The sequence below is a fragment of the Pagrus pagrus genome (genome assembly GCF_965226575.1).
Source record: "Pagrus pagrus genome assembly, chromosome: 18".
NCBI lineage: Eukaryota > Metazoa > Chordata > Actinopteri > Spariformes > Sparidae > Pagrus > Pagrus pagrus.
Genome location: NC_140202.1, coordinates 22,631,321 through 22,651,605, shown reverse-complemented (window position 1 = coordinate 22,651,605; position 20,285 = coordinate 22,631,321). Strand labels below are relative to the sequence as shown.

Here is a 20,285-nt window from a genome sequence, read left to right as displayed (position 1 = left end):
ACAAAACCACTGTACGTGGAACACCCACCCTACCAACTGAGCTAATGAGCTTCCATTTTCTATTAATATTTTAGACACTAATCACCATTTTCTATAAGAATATCGGCCAACTTTTTCAATAGCTTCTAGGTCATTTGACCGATTGACTCAAAATCGATGCCAACTCTGGGTGTCTCCGGAGTGAATGTCTGTCCAATATGCAGTGTAAAACTAACTTCACCTGGGTGAGTTCATGCTGAAGCTGATGAAACATCCATCTAAATTGTCCATCATAATTACCTGGATAGACAAAACTCTCAGTAACGACTCAGATAACTTTTTATCACCTCATGTATGTCTCCTCTACATGATCTTATTTTGGCTGAAAATTCTCTCTACCTCATCCTTCAGCTCCCAATACTCCTCTTCAGTACTCAACTTCACAGTTCTACCTTCCACAGATTGAAATTCTTTATCACAAAGAATTATTTTTCTTATTTGCAGACTGGGCCAACTCTTCTCTGTTGTCCATATTTTTTTATTTTTTTTATTTCCAGTCTCGAAAAAAAGGAATGCTGAACTATTTTAATATTAAGTTTAAGTAGGCTAATACATTTTTGACTTTGTAGATTAGCCTCATACCTTCTCCAGCAGTTTGAGACTTGTCTTGTGATCAACCATAGGACTTACATGCTACAGGATTACACAAATTCATTATTTTAGGGTTGTTTCATTGCCACTGAAACTCAGCCAGTGAAAGATTCTTCACTTTCAAAACATTGGAAATGAGCGGAGGTATGTTTTATAATAGCCTGTTCTGATTGGCTACAAGAGCCGTCAATCTAAGATCGGCGACATGACACAGACATTTCATTGGTCAACCTGGCTCTAGCCTTGACTGGTGGGAGGTGGCTTATTAGGTGTGTGCCAATATGTTTAACCGACGCAAATTCCATTGGCTGAAGACGTTGGGCTCAATGATTTGATTGGTCCATTCATTCAAGGAAACTCGATAAGGGCGGAGTTGAACTGACTTGGCGGCCATATTGAATATTATCTGTTGACAGTTGTGTCTAAAGGAAGCTCAAAGATTTTGTTTTAGCTAACTTATGCAAAGTGAAGGATTGTTGTGCTTATCAGTTCAATAAGGACGTATGTCCTCACCTTTTATTCGTTTTATTTAAACCAAGAGATGGACCAAGATGAACGGCAGAGGAAAATAGAGGCTGGGAAAGCTAAGGTTTGTTGCTAACATTTAACGCATGCTAATATTGAATGCTAGCAGTTAACGCTAGCCAACTCTTTTGTCATAGCTTATCGTTTGTCCACTGCTAACTACACCCACGTACCAAATTGTTGTACGTTTTGTTTGTCGTTGCCTGGATGCCATTTGTCTGTTAAAATACGGGTGCTTTAAAGTTTTTACATTTGCCGCGCATATGCCGCGGGTTTATCATTAGCTGAGATTGCATCTAGCTAAAGATAACAATAACATTTATGTAGTAACTTTGGTTAATCGGCTGGTGAATTAAACCACTTCGTTTACACCTGACGTTAAACAGAGCCAGAACGATGTACTTCTTTGCAAAGATGAAGGAAATTTCTTTATTTCTTGCAAGTTTCTTCGTGGTGCCTTCAAGCTGTGCAGGTGCATACGATGTTTTCGTCGGACTTTCTTTGAACGTTTTTGCATAATCGTTCATGAAGTTATTGCCTAGTGTTGCATTTGGGGGAAATATGCTTTTGCAACCTAATACAAAAGCACATTTTCAACAGGCATTAACGCTATAACTTTCACCAAAACATAAACTACACTACATGAATTATGGCACAGTCTCAAACCAAAAAGAAAAGTAACTTATTCATAATCTAGTTGTTGTTGTTATCTTTTCTATAACTTTACACTTTATAGCTTCCCACAGCCGTTTAGAAAGTTTTAGAAAGATAGTATTAAGTTGTATCTAAGGGACACTTTCAAGACCTGATTAAGATACTTATGTTTTTTTTTTTACTATGAGAAAATTGGTACAGTGGTGTTGCCAATATAGAAAGCAAGCATCTGTTCCTACTTCAGTGGGAGGCCATATTATTAATGGGCCAATAATCAAGAATGGCCATTTCTGTATTGACAACCAGGCCGCTTTGTGTGAAAACTACATTTAAAACTAGGTCAGAGTTGTGGAGTAGCTGATTTTATTTCATTTAATCGACGTTGTATCGATGTTTAATCGACGTTGTATCGATGTTTCATCGACGTTGTAGTCTACCTTCAGGTCATAGTAGAGCTCATTCTAAAGAAATGGTGGGTACATTAGTATGATGTAGATACTTAAGGAATAACTCAACTGAACCACTGGTATTCCTAACAGAAATCCTCCAACATGCAACAAAACCAGTCGGTAAGTATAGAAACTGGTGGTGACTTTACCATGTCATAGCACTGTGGGCTTGTGGACATTATTTCTTTGTGATTTCTGTCTTTTTCCCTTTTGTTTGGTTTCCCTTGGGTGGCTGAACAGGGATTTCTTCTAATCTGCTGCACTACTATGATTGCTGTCAGTTTTTGCAATTAAAGCCCACTGTGGTTGAAAGAATGACTCTCAATTCAGATGATCAAGGCAGTGAATGGGAAAGAAATCTGTTTTGCTTCATTCATTTAGATTTCTAATGTAGCCATGCATTGTGCATAGACTGTCATGCTGGTTGCAGGCCATCAGGTGGTGCAGTAAGCCCATGAGAATTGGAGAGGTTGAATATGTTGGACTTGCATTTCACATGAATAGTGTTGCCATGGTAATGCAGTGCTGTCAGTTGTCTTTACTGTATCTGGCGCATCAAAAAGCTCTGATAGTTTTTGGCCACACTGAAAGCATGGCTCATATATATACACAAATTCCCAGAGACAAATGCAAAGGCACTGAAATCAAATCCAATGAGTCGTCTTTGTGTTAACTTTGCTGAGAGCACAACAGCAGCATGCAGCAGTCCAGTAACATCCGATGTGGCCACAGTAAGCTCCAGCCAGTCGGTTAGTCAGACTCTTAGTAGTGCAGAAATGCCTTGGGCAAAACACAGCTCATCTGGCTAATGTGTCTTTCACATGTGATTTGTGCTGTAGCAATCAGACGTGGTAAACAGGGTGATGTAATGATACAACGGGTGGGGTTTTAAGTGATTAGTGTGAAAGCAGATAAAAATGAGGTGAGGTTGAAGTGCTGTGGAGTTGAGGGTAATGATTGTGTTAAGCAAATCTTTGGCCTGGTGTTAGGACCAAAACGAGGAGGCTGATGTGGTTGCAGGTACATTGCATGGTGCTAAATGAGAGAACAAAGCAAATCTACGTTTGGTTTTATGAGCAAGCATGTAACATGTCATCAGAATAAGCACAGGCGCACACACATACACAGTGTTGTCAAGTGCATGTATGCAAGTCATCATACAAAGCAACAAGTAGCTCTCCCAGGGCCATATAATCTCAAATTGAATTGAGCATGCACGCTCTGATGCTGTTCGCCACACACACACAGCTCTGTCTCCTCCTCTCCATGTGAATGCATCTCACAGTCTCCACCCTCCTTCCTTAGTCTAGACACATGCGATCCTCTATCCAGAGTTTATGGATCTCTCTGCACTGTGCGTTGGCTGTGGTAGTGAGTTTTAGAATGAAAGGTTTGGCACAGACGGTGTCATGTTGCCTTCAGTACGCAAGATCTACATCTACTGGACAGTAGAGCAACAACCCTGATAAAGAAGAATTGAAAGGTCTGACCACCAGCAAGAAAGGAAGTCGATGATGGACTGTCAGTTATTGATGGAGGGCTTGATGAGGGTCCCTGTCACAATGTGAACTGCTGTAATCTGATTTAAGCTGCTTAAAGAAGAGAGGCTGGCTGAGAGAGAGAAAGAGAGAGGCAGCGATAAAAAGAGGAGTGTTGCAAAGAGAAATGTCCTGAGATGGATTTTGTACCAAATCGGTCCCTTTGGAATTCAAGCTAAATATTGTGGCTTAATGGGGGATGATGTTTTTTCACTGTGAATGAACTTTTCAGGGTCAGATTCTTGACTTTTTTTTGTTATTTCATGATTTCAAAGAGGACTTTGTGATGCTTCAAAAAGCTCCAGTCAGCCAGTTTACCTGTCTCCGACTTTCCTACATGCTGAAAAATCTCAGTGACTGAGATGGATTTGTACTTTTCTTTTAACCTTGTGCTGATTCTGGTCTGCTGGTGTCACTAAAATTTGCACTTCTCATGGGTTGATATAGCTCTCCGGAGATTTGAGAATATTTAGCAACATCACCTCATTTCGAACTTGGATACCTCATCAGGCTATTTTGGGTGTGAGTTTGGGATTTCTTCTTGCTTCATTGGACACTGTCTTTTTTGTTGCACAACTCTGACTCATCAAAATAAGGGCTGCCAATCTTTTTTCTTTTCTACAGTGTGGACTGTCAACAACTTGCACACCCAGGCATTTATACTTTGCACATGATTTCCGAATGATGTTTTGATTACTTCTTTTTTTTTAACTGAGGAGATAAATCTGGACTCTAGCGCTCTCTCACCCTTGACCCCTGAGCTTCACCATGCTGATAGTGTGGTGGTGCTCAGTGGTCCTGACCTATGTGTCCATCTACCTCTCACTGTCCTTCCTGCGCAGCTTGCTAGTTTCCGACAGAAGCGGGCGAAAGGCGACGGTGCGGGGGCGGCGAAAAAGACGCAGAAGAGGAAGGGCCAGGCTGTCTCGCAGAATGACAGCGCAACGCAAGACCGCCGCGTAGAACCAGCACTTTCTACGGCCAATGACACAGAGCTGAACAACAAGACCAACCATGAGGTATCACACAAGCTGAGATGATCATTGATGCATCAGTAATAGAGTTACAGAGGAGACAGAGGAAATCTGATTTGTGTGGAAATAAGACTTCTGTTTTAATTAAAACAGCTGGTCCTTTTCATCACACAAATTGCTTTATTGCATGACATCACTCAGGGCTTTTCACGGGTCACACTACCTGACTTCCAGTATTTGTCAATTTTGTTTGGTCACTGTATGGTTTAACGAGTGGTCCGTGCCCCCTGCTCAGTAAACATACATTAGAGAAATGGGTCACTAACCATCACGTTGCCTGTAGGGCATGTTGTCATAGCAACCTGGCCAGGATTAACTGTGGCACTATTTACTCCCTTTTTTTTTCCTTCTTTTTTTTTTTCAAAGGAAAAGTTTCACCCACAACATGAATATTTGTAATGCATGAATTGCATTTTCTTTACATTGTTATCAGGCAAAGTGGGGGAAAAAATAACTTATTTCCAAAATGATTTAATCCTTTAGGAACCCCAGAAGCCCGAGAAATCAGAGGCTCAGCAGAACCAACGTCAGAAGGATCAGCACCCCACCCTGGAGCAAAGCCCGTCCCCTGTGGAAGATTTTAGAGAACAGGAGCTGGTTGCACTCACTGGAAAAGAGCAGCTCAAGGTATACACAGTCAGTGATTACACATGTATAAACAGAGGATATCAAATTCCTGCTTTTTTAGGGTATCATATCATTTATCGTAGAGTATGTTGAAGCATGTGACTAAAACAAGTTTTTTGTGTTGCTTAATTTAGTCATTTTAAGCCTTCTGAGTTGTTCCTTTTGGCATTATCTGGCTGTCGCTGTTAAAGACTCGACAGGGCTTATATATGATGGGTTTAATGTCATGAATGCATACTTGGCGTTATAATCCGAGGCTCTAAATTCACACAGTGAAAACTGGTCTCTGAGGATTTCTGTTGTCAGGCCACGTTGCAGCATATTTATTTAGATTTGTTTGGTCAGATGGATTAATTTGTCTTCATGCTTTGTTTACCCATAAGGCAATGAGAGTCTTGTTATGGTGTGTACATTTATGTGTCTGCTCTGTGTCATCACCAACCCAAGGCGAATGTAACGCTGTCTGCTGTGTTTTCAGATCAGTGCAGTGAAGAAAGAAAAGCATAGTTCGTCTACATTATGTATTGAACATGGTATCTCAAAATGTGGAAATACTGTAAAATGTCTAAAATTAGATTGAATTCAAGGCCTCAAATTGGCTTGACTATAGTGTCAGACTAAAAATATTATTGGTTTTCTTTTGATGCAGTGCTTTCCTTTTCTTTGCGTTTTTTTTTTGTTTTTTTTGACAATTATCCCTTAAATGTAGCAAAGATATTTAACGCAGGCAGGATATTTTACAGTTAAACAATACAATTTATTGTCTAAAATGACAGCAACAAACTTCCAATGGAATTTAATTATTATAAAATTAACCCAAGCATCTTTTTCTGCATTAAAACCCCTTGAATTTAATTTTTTTATCGGCACATAGCAGACAACATACAAGCTGATACTAGTACATCTGTGATAGCGCTATATCGGCCAACTGTTAAACTGTCAAGCTCTAGTTTTAGGGCAGGATAAGATGAGGGGTACTCAATTGGTTGGTTCTCACTAGATGCCACTAAATCCTTTACTTTGGACATAAATCTTTGGATTGCTTAAGGTAGAAATACATGCTACAGTATGCTCTCAAAATGTATTGCACATCACCTTAGGAAAGTGTGTGTATGTATGATTGTGTTTGTTTATGTGCTAATTAAATTGACCCATACTTTTATTGCATTTACAGCAGTTGCAGGAGGCTGTGGAGAAGCGTAATGAGATAATCGCAAAGCTCAGCTCCAACCTGCAGGAGGCTCTGGCCAGCAGGGACCAGGTACAGCTGGAGGCACAGTCACTTGCCGGACAGATTCAGGCGCTGCAGAGACAGCTACAGCAGGTAAGTGCCAATCAAAGCTAAATCTGTGGCAGCACAGGGTTATTTCTACCCAAAAATGTGCACTTAACTCTTCATATGCACAGCAATTGAACTTACATATTTTCTGAATTGTCTTCCTCACAGACCGGTGTAGAGTTTCTGCGCATCAAAAGTCAGTCAGGGGCTGAAGTCCTCGACACTCATCAGCAAAAGCATCAGCATGGCGATTGGTTCCAAAATGCGGACAACCGTGGTAAGGAGGCACCATCAGGGGAAACAGGGAATGCAGGATCTGGCTCAGAGACAAGCATTGACATTGAGACAGACAACATTCTGCACAAACTGAGGGCTGAGCTGGAAGAAGAAAGGCAGAAAAGCCAACGCATATGTGCTGAACTAGCGGAGGAGATGGAGAAACACCAACATGTGCTTTCTTTACTGGAGAATGAAAAGAAGAGCATGGAGGAGGAGCGAAAGGGAAGGGAGGCACAGATGCAAGACCTCCAGACCCAGTTAAGCCTAGTCCAAAGTCAGTGCCTTGAGATGCTGCAGTACAAAGCAGAGAAGGAGAAGCTGAACAGAGATGTGGTGGAGCTGAGGAAGAGGCTTCAAGAGGGAGAAGATGCAGGGAGGAGATTTAGTGAGGAGGTGGCCAGCTCTGCCCTTCGTCTCCAGAGCCTTGAGGAAGAGAGACGGAGGCAGGAGGAGGAGATTCAGAGTCTCAAAGAAGAGCACAGGGAGGAGGTGGAGAGAGTCAGGCAGCTATTGGAGGAGAAGGAAAAACAACTGAAGTTCACAGAGGAAGAGATGATTGGACTCAAGGCCTCTAAGAATCGGCAAAACCAAGCAAAGGCCGGTCTTAGTTGTGATGAAAGGAGTATAGATGAGGCCAGTCAGGAAAATGGACCTGATCAGGACAGCATGAATGTATCAACATCTGGAGATATTCTGATGGAGCGCTACTTATCTTCAGCTCCTCTTGCACACTCACAATCTTCAGTGGTCAATGAAAGCTTGGAACACTGCAGTCAGCTGGACATCTCTGCAGACTACAGGTTAGAGAAGTATTATTTCTGCTATTTGTGTGAGTATTTATGCTTTATTGGCTAGATAAATCCCCTAAATTATCCCTCTGCCTCTCTTCACAGTTTTGAGCTGAACAGTGAGGTGTTGGGAGACGAGCCTCTGTTATCAATTTCAAACCGTTTCCATGAAGAAACCGACAACCTCCACAACAGCTCCAGCCCACGCTGCTCCCCTGGCATCCCTGTGGCTGATAATTCCAACCCTCAATCTCTAACTCAGTGGCTTCAAAACTCCACTTCCGGTGAGCTAGAAATGAGTAAACTGTCGGAGGAGCCGTTTGAAGAGGCAGACCTTGAAAAGGAGCTACTGAATCAGCAGTGTGGTGAGCTCCGTGAGGAGCTCGCTGCCAAGGACAGGGACTTGAATGTGCTGAGGGAGGAAGTTATCAAGAGTGCTGAAGAGCTGGAGGAGGCCAGGAACAGGTAACGTAATGAAGTTAATTCGAACATGTGGTTCATTTTTCCCTGATACATTTCTTTGCGTAACTTTTTCAGCTTATGATATGTTTTGATTCCTATTATAAATTTATTATCAGGGCTTCAAGGTGTGACTGATTTGGTCATACATGCGCCCAAAAATCTGTCAAGTGCAAATAAATGTTTTTCTTTCTCATTGAGTCTACAGTTAGCTGCACCTTCAACTGAATATACCTTATCTACAAATGTTTGTTCATTAAAAATGGACATAGATTTATTATCTCATGCGAAAGTAAGTATTTTAATGGCTTGCTCAAAGCTATTAATTCTTAAACAATCTCTGTATGTTTAGATGGGCCCAAGTAACGGAAGAACTCAGGCAAGCTCTGTGGGAACTTGAAGAGGAGAAGGAGAAGAGGAGCCATGTTGAGGAGGAGATGAACTTGAAAGCCCATGAACAAGATAACCTGAAGAACAAACTCAGTGCCTTAATGGAAGAAAATGCAGTAATGTTGATGGGAAAGGAAGCAACTGAAACCCACCTGCTGGTCTCTGCTACCTCTCAATCAGAGGAGGGAGATAAACTGGTAGGGGAGCTAAAAGATGAGCGGGAGAAGGAGGCTGCAGTCCTGGCTCATCAAAAACAGCTGGAGCTACTGAAGTCGGCTCTGCAGGAGATATCAAAATCTGCCAACCAGGGCGCAAAGCTCATAGTCGACAAACATCTGCAAATACTGCAGGTATACCCATATTTTAAGTTTGTTTGTGGTAGCTTAATGTATGTCAACATGTTAGTCTCTGCATGGATGATGTTTTTTTTTTTACCCAATTTGATTTAGACATCATAAATCAGCAGTAGGGGTGGGCGATACAGCAAAAATATCATATCACGATCTTAAATCGAAAAAAAAAGACAATTTAGGCCAAAGAACCTTTCTGAACAGATTTTAATTTAAATAGTTGCAGTTTTGCGAACATGTGCAAACGACGTAAACATACTAAAAGGTAAACAACAACACTCTGATAAAGTGCACTCTTGCAACATAAAAGGTAGCTTTCAATAAACATGAAAGTAAAATATTAATTAAGACATTACTGTTTGTTTTATTCAACACAGTCATTTTAACAGGATTTAAGTATATCAAAACACTAAATAGCTTATTGAAAAGGGTCAAATAAGTCTGTCAGTGGTCGGACTATCCGACGGGGGGGTGGGGGGGTCACGGTAATTTGAACACTGTACAATTAGAGCGATATAGCGCATTTGCCGTTTATTAGCGGCCAAGCACGCCCTGTGTGTGTGCGCGCCCACACCCGAGAGAGGCGGCAGGTGGAGGGGCTAACTGCCAGAGATGGGAGATGGTGAAACACTGTTTAATAAAAAAAAAAAAAAAGTCTCCGTTTGACTTTCTGCCATGGCTCTCCATGCGGCTACTGCTACACACATAAACAAGGAGGCGGGTAAGAAAGCGCGTCACTACCCGTAATTTGCTATGATTAGTCGGTCAGGTTGACGACGTAATACGTTTGGTGCGTCGGTGCATCAGCATAGAACTGCAATTTATAGAATGTGCCCTAGATGATCCCTACGATCTCTGCACTTTGGCAGATCATCTACACATTATAATCCTTCACGATCTAAAATCGTCATATCGCACACCCCTAATCAGCAGTAATATGTTTGTTCTTAAAGGCTTCAGACAGAGGAGGAAATAAATTGATAAGAAAATTTACAAAAAGTTAAAGAATTTCCTTTTCTTCCTTTTTCAAGGCTCACTTTAAACTTCTGTCGTCCATGCAAAAGGAGACACAAACAACACATCAAACCACGGAAGCCCTACTCAGTCAAAGGACTATGGAGCTGGAGGAAACATTAAAGGAGCTTGAATGTGTTAAAACAGAAATGAGAAGATTGTGTGACGCATTGGAGAAGAGCAAGGATAGTCTGGACATTGCTGAAAAAGTGAAGATTGAACTGGAAACTCAGGTTGTCGGTTTGAGACAAAACCTGGCCAGCCTGGAGGAGGCCCAAGCCCAGGCAGTGCAGGAGAGGGAGGAGCACACAACAAAAGAAGAGGAGATGGACGAACGCATTAAACAAATGGAACAAGTCTTAGAGGAGGAACTGGATCAGTTTGAGAACCTGCTTAAAGCCAAAGATATAGAGGTGAGATATATTATGTAATAATGGTTTATTTACTTAATTTCTACCTGCAAGAGATTAACATGCTGTACAAAATAATTTTCACAGTTGGCTGAAGGGAGGGAGAAATGGGAGGAAGAGACACAGGAGAAGGAGAAGGAGCTCCTTGATGTGAGGCACCACCTGGAGGAGCAGAGAAGGGAGAGGGAGGAGGAGGTGAAGGCTCTCCTGGAGAAGCAGGATGTGGCTGTTGAGGAGGCTACACAAAGGCTCGCGACATCTCACCAACAGGAGATGAAGGACCTGATGGAGAAACATCAACAAGAGGTGAGATTTATGAACCACACCAACTTCAAAGGCTGATAATTTGACAGAGTTATGACCGAATTATTCATTTTTAAGAATAAATGTTTTTTTAAAAACTCCCAGGACCCGTATTTGCCTCACTTCAGTTTCGTCGTCTTGTGAAATCCCTGATTTTTCTATATCTGGAACTTCCTAGGTTTCTGAGTTAAACGCTCACCTGGAGTCAGAACTGCTGAAGCGGCAGGCCCATACGGAGGAAGAACAGAAGAGACAGATCAGCCTAATTAAACAGGTGATTAAAAAGTCTGAATATGAAAAGAACCACTTTTTCAACGAGCCTTCAGAAAACTAAATTTGGGAAAACTGGAAAAGATTTCCCTAAAACGCCCCTATTTCGTTTAAATGTAATTCATATTTTTACTTATTCATTTAATTTTTCCCCCTTTCTCTTACCCATGTTATAAAAAGATTACTCTGTAGTTGTATGTATGTATGTATGTATGTAAAAATAACTATAGTGTTGCTATTGAGTGATTCTAAATGTGAATAGCGTGTTTGCAATTCGCTGAGTTCTACCCCTTTTTGCCATCTTTTACTAGTTTTGTACTATTTTTTAGCTTTTCATTGCACCCTGTTCTGTTGTCCCCCAGGTGACTGAACGTGAGCATGAGAGGATGCTTTCAGAGCTGACTGCCAAACACAAGGAGGAGTTTAATCAGCTGAGGGAGAGCATGGAGGCTGCCCATCAGGTCGAACTGCAGCAGGCTCAGGTATACTATGTGTACATGTAGACCTCTTGAGCCACGGCATGCTGCAAAAATATCTCTTCCATCCCTTCCTTTTTCCTCCATTACACACTTATTTCAAAGTAATTTTGTGTTTGCAATTACTTGTACTCCTTAGTAGTACTTAATACTCATATTTGGTATCTATGGAAATTGAATAGTTAAATCTTACTTTACTTTGCAGCCATAATATATTGGTATGGAAGGTAAATTATATTTTCTCATACAAATCGTACCTTGTGCTTTTATTTCCTTCAGGTCCAAAAGACCAAGGAACTTGAAGCTATGCGTCTAAGCCTGACCAATGTCCACATGTCCCAGCTGGAGCATTCCCATGTAAACTTGAAGCAGGAGCAGGAGTCTGCTCTCACCAAGGCCCAGGCCTCCCTGAGGGAGACATTTGCCCAGGAAAGTGCACTTTTGCAGGCCCAGCATCAGTTAGAACTGGATCAGATCAAACGGCAGATCCAGGAGCAGCAGGAGAGACTGCACGAGCTGCACCAAGAAGAGATGAGTGAGTGTTGTTCAGTCGGTGTTCTTGTTCATATTTGCCCTCAGGTACACTCAACACACTCAACGAGTGTGCCATTATGGATGTGGGTGAGTCACCCTCATTGCCTAGATGCTTCTTCAGGACAAAGTAGAACACAATGACAGATGTAACCTTCAAATTCTCTGACGCGTGTGAATCTTTTCATTTGCTTTTTATATGTGTGTTCAGATGAGTTGAAGCAGCAGTGGGAGACTTCTGTTGCTCAGGAGAGCGCTGCCATGGAGAGAAAGCAGGCCGAAGAGAAACAGGTCAGGGTTTATAAAAAAATCCATATAATTGTTGAAGGGCTTTTTGACTTTTTAACTGCCATTTCATTGCATAGTTTGAAAGTTATACCATATTGGATCCATTTTGATTTTACATTTCAAATCATCTTGGTATTTTCTTTTTCACAGGCTCTAAGGTCACAGTGGAATAAGGATGCTGAGAGCACCCGGTCAAACCTCCAAACATCTCTGACAGAGACCCAGAACAGCCTTACTGTAACCCAGGCAGAACTTGCCCAGACCAACAAAGCACTTAGTGAATGCCAGGAAGCTCTGTCCCAGACCCAGTCAGAGCTGAAGGAGTCACAGGCCAGGCTTGAGGAACTCCAGACCTCCAGTAAGGAGCAGAGCCAGAAATTAGAGGAGGAGCTGAAACAAGCCTGGGCTGACAGAGACGCTGCTGCCTGTGAGTTGCTTTCTACCGACCTCCCCTCCTCACTCACAATGCATACATCCAATAAGGCTGCACAATCCTATAAATTTATCATCTGTCAATTTAATCTGTCTTTTCTGCATGAAAATGCAACCATACATATAATAGACAATCATGCTGACTTGCTGCTAACAGTCATGATTTTGAAGGCTTCTAAATTTAGTTTAGAGGTTTCAGATATCAGACTTGTGGCCACTTACTTACACTATGCATGTGTTTTATATTCTAACTTATGCAAGTTGTTCTATTGCTCACTCTGTTGTGAATGCTTCCTAGGTCGTCTTGAGGAGTTGGTCTCTTGTCACAAGGCAGTGCTGCAGGAGAAAGAGCAGCACGTGCTCCACCTAGAGGAGAAGGAACAGCAATTGCAGCAAGAGGTAAGTTCACTTAATATGCAGCACATCTTAACTATACTATAAACAAACAGAAATATATTACAAATATGTTTCACTCATGTAGCTAGTACCAGTCTGAGACCATAGAAAACTTACTAGATTGTTTTGTTTCCCCTGTGAATCAGGTTTTGCGCCTACAGGAGGAGAAGACCCTGCTAAAACAGAGCTCTGAACAAGAAGTAGGACAGTTGTGGACCCAGCTGGAGAGCATGAGGACTAGTCGCCAAGAGCTGGGAGGTGAGATTGATTTACCAGCCTGGTAATGCTATATTTTCATCTTCTGCCTTTGTTTAGATATTCATAATTAACTCTCAGGTACAAGGCACAGAAAATAAATTGCTTTCTTAACGATGGCTGAAGTCTGTGGTGTGATATGACACACAGGAATAGAGTATATATTTCCAGTGACTGTGCTCTGACCTTTTCGTGTCTTTGCTGTCCGCCTCATTATCTGACAGAGCTGAAGGAGCAGCTGCTCGCACGCTCATCCCGTGTTGATGACATTGAGCGCCTAAAGACGGAGTTTAATGATCAGAAACGGGAAATCAGAGAGCAGAATGAGGCTGAGCTGGAAAGCCTGAGGAGGTTTGAAAGCACTCGCACACAATCATGATGCTTTTCTTCTAACAAAAGTCTTAACTTTTATTCTTTGTCCATGTTTCAAATCTAATGTTTAGGAAAATAAATGATATTCAAACTCAGGTTACACAGCATGTATTAGCTTGTGTTAGTCAACAAGATTGTCAGTTATATGCCAATTTTCCTCTTTATACCTTTTCACTATCCGTGCTAGTTATACATGCTTTACCTCATCCTTCTTTAGGTACTTTGAGCAGCGATTACGGGTAACAGAGGAGAACTACAGAGAGGAAATTGCTCTGCTTCAGCTGAGGCTGGTGGAAGGTGCCTTGGAGGAATCTGTTCTTAAAACCTCAGATGACAGGTATGGATGTCCCTATGTAAGACCTGATACATGCACTACAACCTTTATACAATTATTTTAACATCAGTGCCTTTGGTCTCTGTTTCAGTTTCATATCTCAAATCCAAGCTCAAGAGGGAAAAGATCATGTGCTTTCTGATACTGGTCTCAAACTGGAGAAACACCAGGTACGCACGTACTATGTGAAGACCTGCTGTCGCTACATAAATGTGTGAATTTGAGTGCTTTAAAATTTGCACTGCAAATGTTGCATCATAGAATCATGATGATGTCTTCGGCTCGGAGTTCATTTTTTTGCATATTTTGACGGTATTATTTTTGACCGTAAGCATCACACTTTTTAATAGGCTTGGGAACCTGGCTCACCAGACCAAAGTTAAGTTAGAGGTTAAAGGTCTTGGTGTCATTTTGGACTTTGAGGGCCATATTAGAAATTAGACTGCTGATAAAGACGGTATTCTTTCCTAATTGCCAGGGTAACGCTGTTCTTAACAAAGCAGGATGGTTAGAAGAAGTTGATTTTATTACTTGCAGGTTCATCTATTTCAATGTCCGTTTCTCTGGCATATCAAAAAGTTATTCGGAAACCTCTAAGTAGCTCAGAACTCTGCTGCCAGATTTGAATAAAAAATAAGAAGAGAGAGCACATTCCTCCTGTTTTAGCTACCCTACACTGGCTTCCCGTTCCCACTCTTAATGGCATAGCACTGTCTTACATTTTGGACCTTTTAACTCCCTGTCAACCAATGAGAGCTCTGATTCTGGTATTTTTAACTGTCCCTAAAGTAGCCCACAAAACAAGTGGAGAAGCTGCTTTTAGCTACTATGCCCAAAGACTGCGGAACACCCTGCACAGTTAGATTAGATATGCAAGCACTGTTGACAGTTTTAAAAATCAGCTCAAACCCTTCTTATTCAGGCAGGCATTTAATTAATGTTGTACATTTCTATCTCTTTCTTTAAACTACTTCTATGCATCTGCCTTTTTATTCAATCTTTTTCCATTTTTATGAACCTATTTGTCTTTTTGTATTGGTTTTGTTTTGAACATCATACTGTAAAACACTTTCATACATAAAATGCAGTGTAAAATTAATATTATTATTATTATTATTATGTCCCATCCAGGAAGTACTTGATAGCTTGCGCCTTCAGCTGGAGGAGGAACACACCGTGGAGCTATCCAACCTTCGAACTTCTATGGCTCTTTCCTTTAAGGAAGAGCTGCAAGAGGTTAGACACAAACTCAATCCTTCAATCTATAAAGCCTCTACTTTCACAAAAACAGAATAAGAAGTTAATATGAGGGAGTTTCTTGGCACACTGTAACCTCAGGGTCAAGTTATGTGCCTTCAGAACTACTTCAAAAGACAAAATAGTTGCATCAAGAATGAGAAAAATCCATGCTCCTTTATCACCATTGAACAGCAGGGTAATCACGGCATGAAGAGGGTGTAAATGTTGCTCAGTGTCAGAAAGATGTTGGCAGAGAGGGTTTACGGAGCTATTCGACTGCCCGATGAGAAGTTCTGTTTGAGCATGCTGGCGCCTTTTACTGTCTCATTTAATGTTTTTGTATTATTACTTTGTTCATTAGGTGCGCTCAGACCTCACTGACCACTACTATGAAGAGCTGCAGGAGATGAAGACTCGCCATGCACTGGAGCTTGAACAACTCAGAGCCAAGCTCTCTGACCGTCACTTACAAGGTACTTCTCAACTGCATATTTAGGAATACAAGCCAAACATGCCATTTGGTTTTGAGAATTTAAAGGAGTTGAATAACTCCTCAAATGTCTTTGTCACAGAGCTTACCAGAGCTCGTTTGGAGGCATCACGGCAGGTTGAGGTGAGAAAAGATAATCAGATGATCAAAAAAAATAATTAGACAATGAGTTCATGGTGTATAGTATATTGCAATTTTTTGGTCATTTTAATTAGGTGGAGGTGGAACAGAGGACGTGGTGTTACACTGAGGAGCTACAGACAAAGATGACCATTATCCACACACTGGAGAAGAGACTGGCTGCCTTGAGTGAAGAACATAATGTAGAAATGCAAAGGAACAAGCAAAAGGTACACACTCATGCACAATCCTGCATTCTAAAAAGGTAAAAATATACTGAAACACAGATTTAATGATGCAATATGGGAATGAAAACTTGTTACTTACATATATGTTCCACAATTGACACAGGAGTTTGCTGGGGAGCTCATTCTTCTTGAGGAAGCTCTGAAACAGGAGAGGAAGCATGTGCAGGTGGAGATGAAGAGGCTGAGAGAAGAGCTCCAAGAGAAGCATGATGCTGAGCTATCTGCCCTGATGTCAGACCATGACAGAGAGACGGAGAAGGAGAGGATGCATTTTGAAGAAGCACTTCATGAGGAGAAGGAGAAGTTAAAGTCTCTACAGGCTGCACTGGACAGCGATGAGAGTAAGTTGTCAGTAGATTTAGTTCTTTATAGCTGCCAGTCGGATCCGACAGATCGTTTTGGAAATGGAATACATTAGTAGTGTTTCTCCATCAATTAGTAACATGATGTGTTTGTCTTCAAGGCCCACAGGTTTTAATAGTGAGGCAGAGACTGGAGGCCCAGTATGACGATGAGCTACGCCAAGCCAAAGAGAGGTGAGCCATATTGAGGCTCAAGAATCTTTTTAGCCTTGTTTGATTTCATGTATTTTCAGTGCTGCTGTCATGGTTTTCTTAAATCATTGCAAAAACATCTCATCATGTTTCATCTTGTGCACCCTTGAAAAGGCTTTTTTTTTTGTTCTTCTTTAAATTCAACTTTTTTTGTTGATAGAAACGTGTTATACCATTAGCAGATACTGAACATTTTCATTTTCCAAAGACCAGTGACAAACTAAATGAATAAACAACAAAATAATGTATGTGTAAGTAATGTAAATGTATATCACGGTATATAAATGCTTTTTTTTTTTTTTTACAATTTGATGCCTTTTTTTCTTGTCTGTGTTTAGGTTCCAAGAGGAGAAAGCCATGTTGGAGCAGAGTTTGGCCCAAAAATATGAAATGTCTCTGGCAGAGCTACAGAGCAAACATCAAACTGAGCTGGAAAGTGACAGAGCAACACTACTGAACAAACACTCCCAAGAGATGAATGCACTTAATGCCAAACACAAAGCACAACTAGATTCACTCAGTGCCAGTCACAGAGATCAGCTTACAGCTATGGCTGCTGAGCTCGAGTCCAAACACAACGCTGAGCTTGTTGCCTTGGAAGTGGCTGTCGATTCCAAACGAAAGGCAGACCTTGAAAGTCTGGAGGCCCTCTTTAAGGAGACCAGTCAGGCTCAGCTGGAAGCTTTAGAAGCTGAGTTAGCTCGCAAACACCAGGAAGAGAGGGATGAACTGGAAAAGAGAATGCTGGGTAATATGGACACTCTGGAGGCCACATATCTGAAGGAAGTGCAAGTAAGGACACAATTTATAACAAGTAAAACAAAAAGTGAAGCCTTATGTTGGCATGGTTAAATTTCTTTAAGAAATTCTTCTCACTTTGTATTTACTTTAGAATGCTATTTTCCTTTTCAATCTCAGACACTGCGGGATGAAATTGTGCAACTTGAAGAGAGCCATCGTCAAGACCTGAATTGCCAGAAGTCGGAACATAGGCAGACAATGGAGCGCCATGCCGCAGAGCAGCTGTCCACCAGGGAGGATCTGAGGAAAGAGCTGGCTCAGGTGCACATAGAGAAGTTTAGTGCCATGGCAGCAGAGCTCAGCCACGTTCACAAGGTGAGAACTGGTATACAGTCGTGAAATTATCACTCAATTAAATAGTGAAACACAGGCAATTAAAAACCTCCACTGCTGACTTTCATCTTAATGTTGTTGTTTTTTCTTTCATGATTTGTTCTTGCAGACTGAGCTGGCTGCTCAGAAAGAGGCCTTAGATAAGGAACACTGCAGAGCCCTGGAGACCCTGAAGAAGCAGGTAATTACACACTCATCCCTACTATTACTTGGTTATCTAATCTAAAAATGAAAGTGTCTTCTCATGAGGACACTGGTTATTATGTTAGGACAATCTTAGCACATGTAATCGCACAACATAATAGTTTGTAGTCTACATGCTGACATAAATGGGGGGAAAAAAATGTGTGATTTTATTTTTAACTTATTTGAAAAAGTCTTCAATATCTAGTCATTAAAAAAAAACAATGGTTCCCTCAGATTGAGAATATATTTGTGGCGGTGGTCTTTTTAAAGTCTGAAGAAATGTTTCAAGTTAGGAATGACTGCAAATCTGAGGGAACGATGCATGAATGCAGTCATTCCTAACTTGAAACATTTCTTCAGACTTTAGAAATAAAAGATTATAAATGCAAAAATCAATTTAAGGGCATCTCTGTCAGGTGGGAAACCTGTAAGAAGCTAGATTATACTGGCTAGACAGAATCACAAATTTCCGATGTGGGATTGGGCATTATGGGACGATAAATCTCTGGTTGCATTTGACCTTAGTTTTTGCATCAGTGTGATGAAGTACTTAAATTGATTGGTATTTAATTCAGTGGATTTATCAAAAGCAGCTGTGTAGTTATTGAATCTGTAAGCTTTTTTTCAATTAATTTTATGAAATATGTCACTATACAATTATATCAATTTACTAATATATTATATTACAGCTCTTTTGTGATGAGGAATTTTATCAGTATTGCAAACCCCTTTGCTGGTGTTAATTAATTCAATACATCAATTTAATTGAATGCTTCAGCAGTGAATCTTAGAGGTAATTTGTTAGCTGTTACAGCATTGTAATTTGATTATAAGCACATGTCATTAATTTTCCCTGGTTAGGATATGAGTTAAGTGTTTGGTAGATACACACACAACCTCCGCTATGGTTTATTTTGACTTTTAAATCCTGCTTTCTCCAGCTTTGATCGTTAACAGCATCTTTTTGTTTTGTCTGTTTTCTCAGGTTTTAGAACTAGAGCAACAACACAGCACTGCTCTTCAGGAGCTCTCACAGTCCTACACTGCTGAGAAAGAGCAACTCGTTGAACAGCACCAACTCCAGCTGCAGGTGTGTGTCGAGCATGTGTGTGAGAATGAGTCTTTTACAGGGTGTATTAACGTCGAGCCTGGCGAGTTGTTTCTAATGGTTTTTAGTAGAGTCCTTGTCTCTATGGCTCTTACAGCCCATTAGAGAGGGGATTACAGAGTTATTGTTCATCCTTTATAATGGTGTATTTGTGTGTGGAGGCACAGAGTACTTATTTAGATATTTTCAGAGAAGCACTATGACTGTGACCATTTGACAAACTGGATGTTGTGGTATTAAACAAGTAACATTTCCCTACTTTGAGACTCAAGTCAACCAAAACTAAAACACGCACAATTTAGTTTACCAAATGTCTTGATTTTCTCTGCTGCAGGAGTTGAGGGGAGTGTCTGCGCGAGAATTGGAGGCATGTCGCAGGGAGCTTGAAGAGGAGTCGTCAAGGCAACGTCAGCACTTCTTAGAGGAGGTGGAGCTCCTCAAAGTCCAATCGGAGGAGAGACTGCAGGACAGAATTAATCAACTGAAGGTAAAAAACCAAAGAAAACATGCTGAGTGATGAGGAAAAAGATGACGTTGTGGGCAGCTCTGTTTGCTAAAGATCTTTAATATTCTTTCACCACTAAGGCTGTCATATTCTCTATTCATTTTATGTGAAAAATACAATACTATTTCCTGTTTTATTTTAAGTTGTGTGATTTTTGAGTCAGAATGCCTGTTTGAAAGATCATTATGTAATAGCTGTGGATTATATAGAGAGCTGTCGTGTTTGTGTGTGTGTCGTGGCATTGCCCTCTCTAAGCTCCAGCTGCACCAGTTCATTCATAGGGACAGCTCTTTCTGTTGGACTCTATCCCATTGGAGCTTTTTTCAAACCCAGTTTGCACATAATCCCACCATCATATATGCAGAAGTGTTCTTGTCCGTCTGTCTCTCTGTTCTCTGAATCTGCCGGACTCTGCATGTGTATGTGTTGTTGCCATCTGAACAGTGGCTAAATGGATGGATCTAAGCTTTTTATCCTCTGATGCAGAAGGTTTTAATGCTGAAGGTACTTTTTTTTTTTCAGACATTTGGCTTTTTACCATCTGAAATGTGCAAGCCAGTAGTCAGCCATAAGCCTGTGAGACATGGTCAGATAGCTCTTTAGCCGAGGAACAAATAA

The 20,285-nt window shown here is 41.0% G+C and overlaps 1 protein-coding gene across 3 annotated transcripts in view; it reads left to right on the top strand.

Moving 5' to 3' along the window:
• The first annotated feature begins 1,009 nt into the window (after positions 1-1,009).
• Positions 1,010-20,285, top strand: part of pcnt (pericentrin) — a 38,392-nt gene continuing 19,116 nt past the window's right edge. For all 3 annotated transcript variants that reach the window (XM_084381043.1, XM_084381044.1, XM_084381042.1), the window contains exons 1-30: positions 1,010-1,219; positions 4,639-4,815; positions 5,314-5,457; positions 6,632-6,781; positions 6,905-7,815; positions 7,909-8,268; positions 8,615-9,002; positions 10,034-10,429; positions 10,514-10,732; positions 10,908-11,003; positions 11,362-11,481; positions 11,755-12,010; positions 12,218-12,297; positions 12,445-12,721; positions 13,025-13,125; positions 13,269-13,380; positions 13,602-13,728; positions 13,967-14,086; positions 14,175-14,253; positions 15,215-15,319; positions 15,684-15,795; positions 15,895-15,935; positions 16,028-16,162; positions 16,284-16,521; positions 16,644-16,716; positions 17,073-17,526; positions 17,653-17,850; positions 17,978-18,049; positions 19,040-19,144; positions 19,497-19,649. In XM_084381043.1, the coding sequence (XP_084237169.1) occupies positions 1,172-1,219; positions 4,639-4,815; positions 5,314-5,457; positions 6,632-6,781; positions 6,905-7,815; positions 7,909-8,268; positions 8,615-9,002; positions 10,034-10,429; positions 10,514-10,732; positions 10,908-11,003; positions 11,362-11,481; positions 11,755-12,010; positions 12,218-12,297; positions 12,445-12,721; positions 13,025-13,125; positions 13,269-13,380; positions 13,602-13,728; positions 13,967-14,086; positions 14,175-14,253; positions 15,215-15,319; positions 15,684-15,795; positions 15,895-15,935; positions 16,028-16,162; positions 16,284-16,521; positions 16,644-16,716; positions 17,073-17,526; positions 17,653-17,850; positions 17,978-18,049; positions 19,040-19,144; positions 19,497-19,649 (5,847 nt within the window). In that variant the 5' untranslated portion in view covers positions 1,010-1,171. The remainder of the gene's footprint in view (positions 1,220-4,638; positions 4,816-5,313; positions 5,458-6,631; positions 6,782-6,904; positions 7,816-7,908; positions 8,269-8,614; positions 9,003-10,033; positions 10,430-10,513; positions 10,733-10,907; positions 11,004-11,361; positions 11,482-11,754; positions 12,011-12,217; positions 12,298-12,444; positions 12,722-13,024; positions 13,126-13,268; positions 13,381-13,601; positions 13,729-13,966; positions 14,087-14,174; positions 14,254-15,214; positions 15,320-15,683; positions 15,796-15,894; positions 15,936-16,027; positions 16,163-16,283; positions 16,522-16,643; positions 16,717-17,072; positions 17,527-17,652; positions 17,851-17,977; positions 18,050-19,039; positions 19,145-19,496; positions 19,650-20,285) is intronic.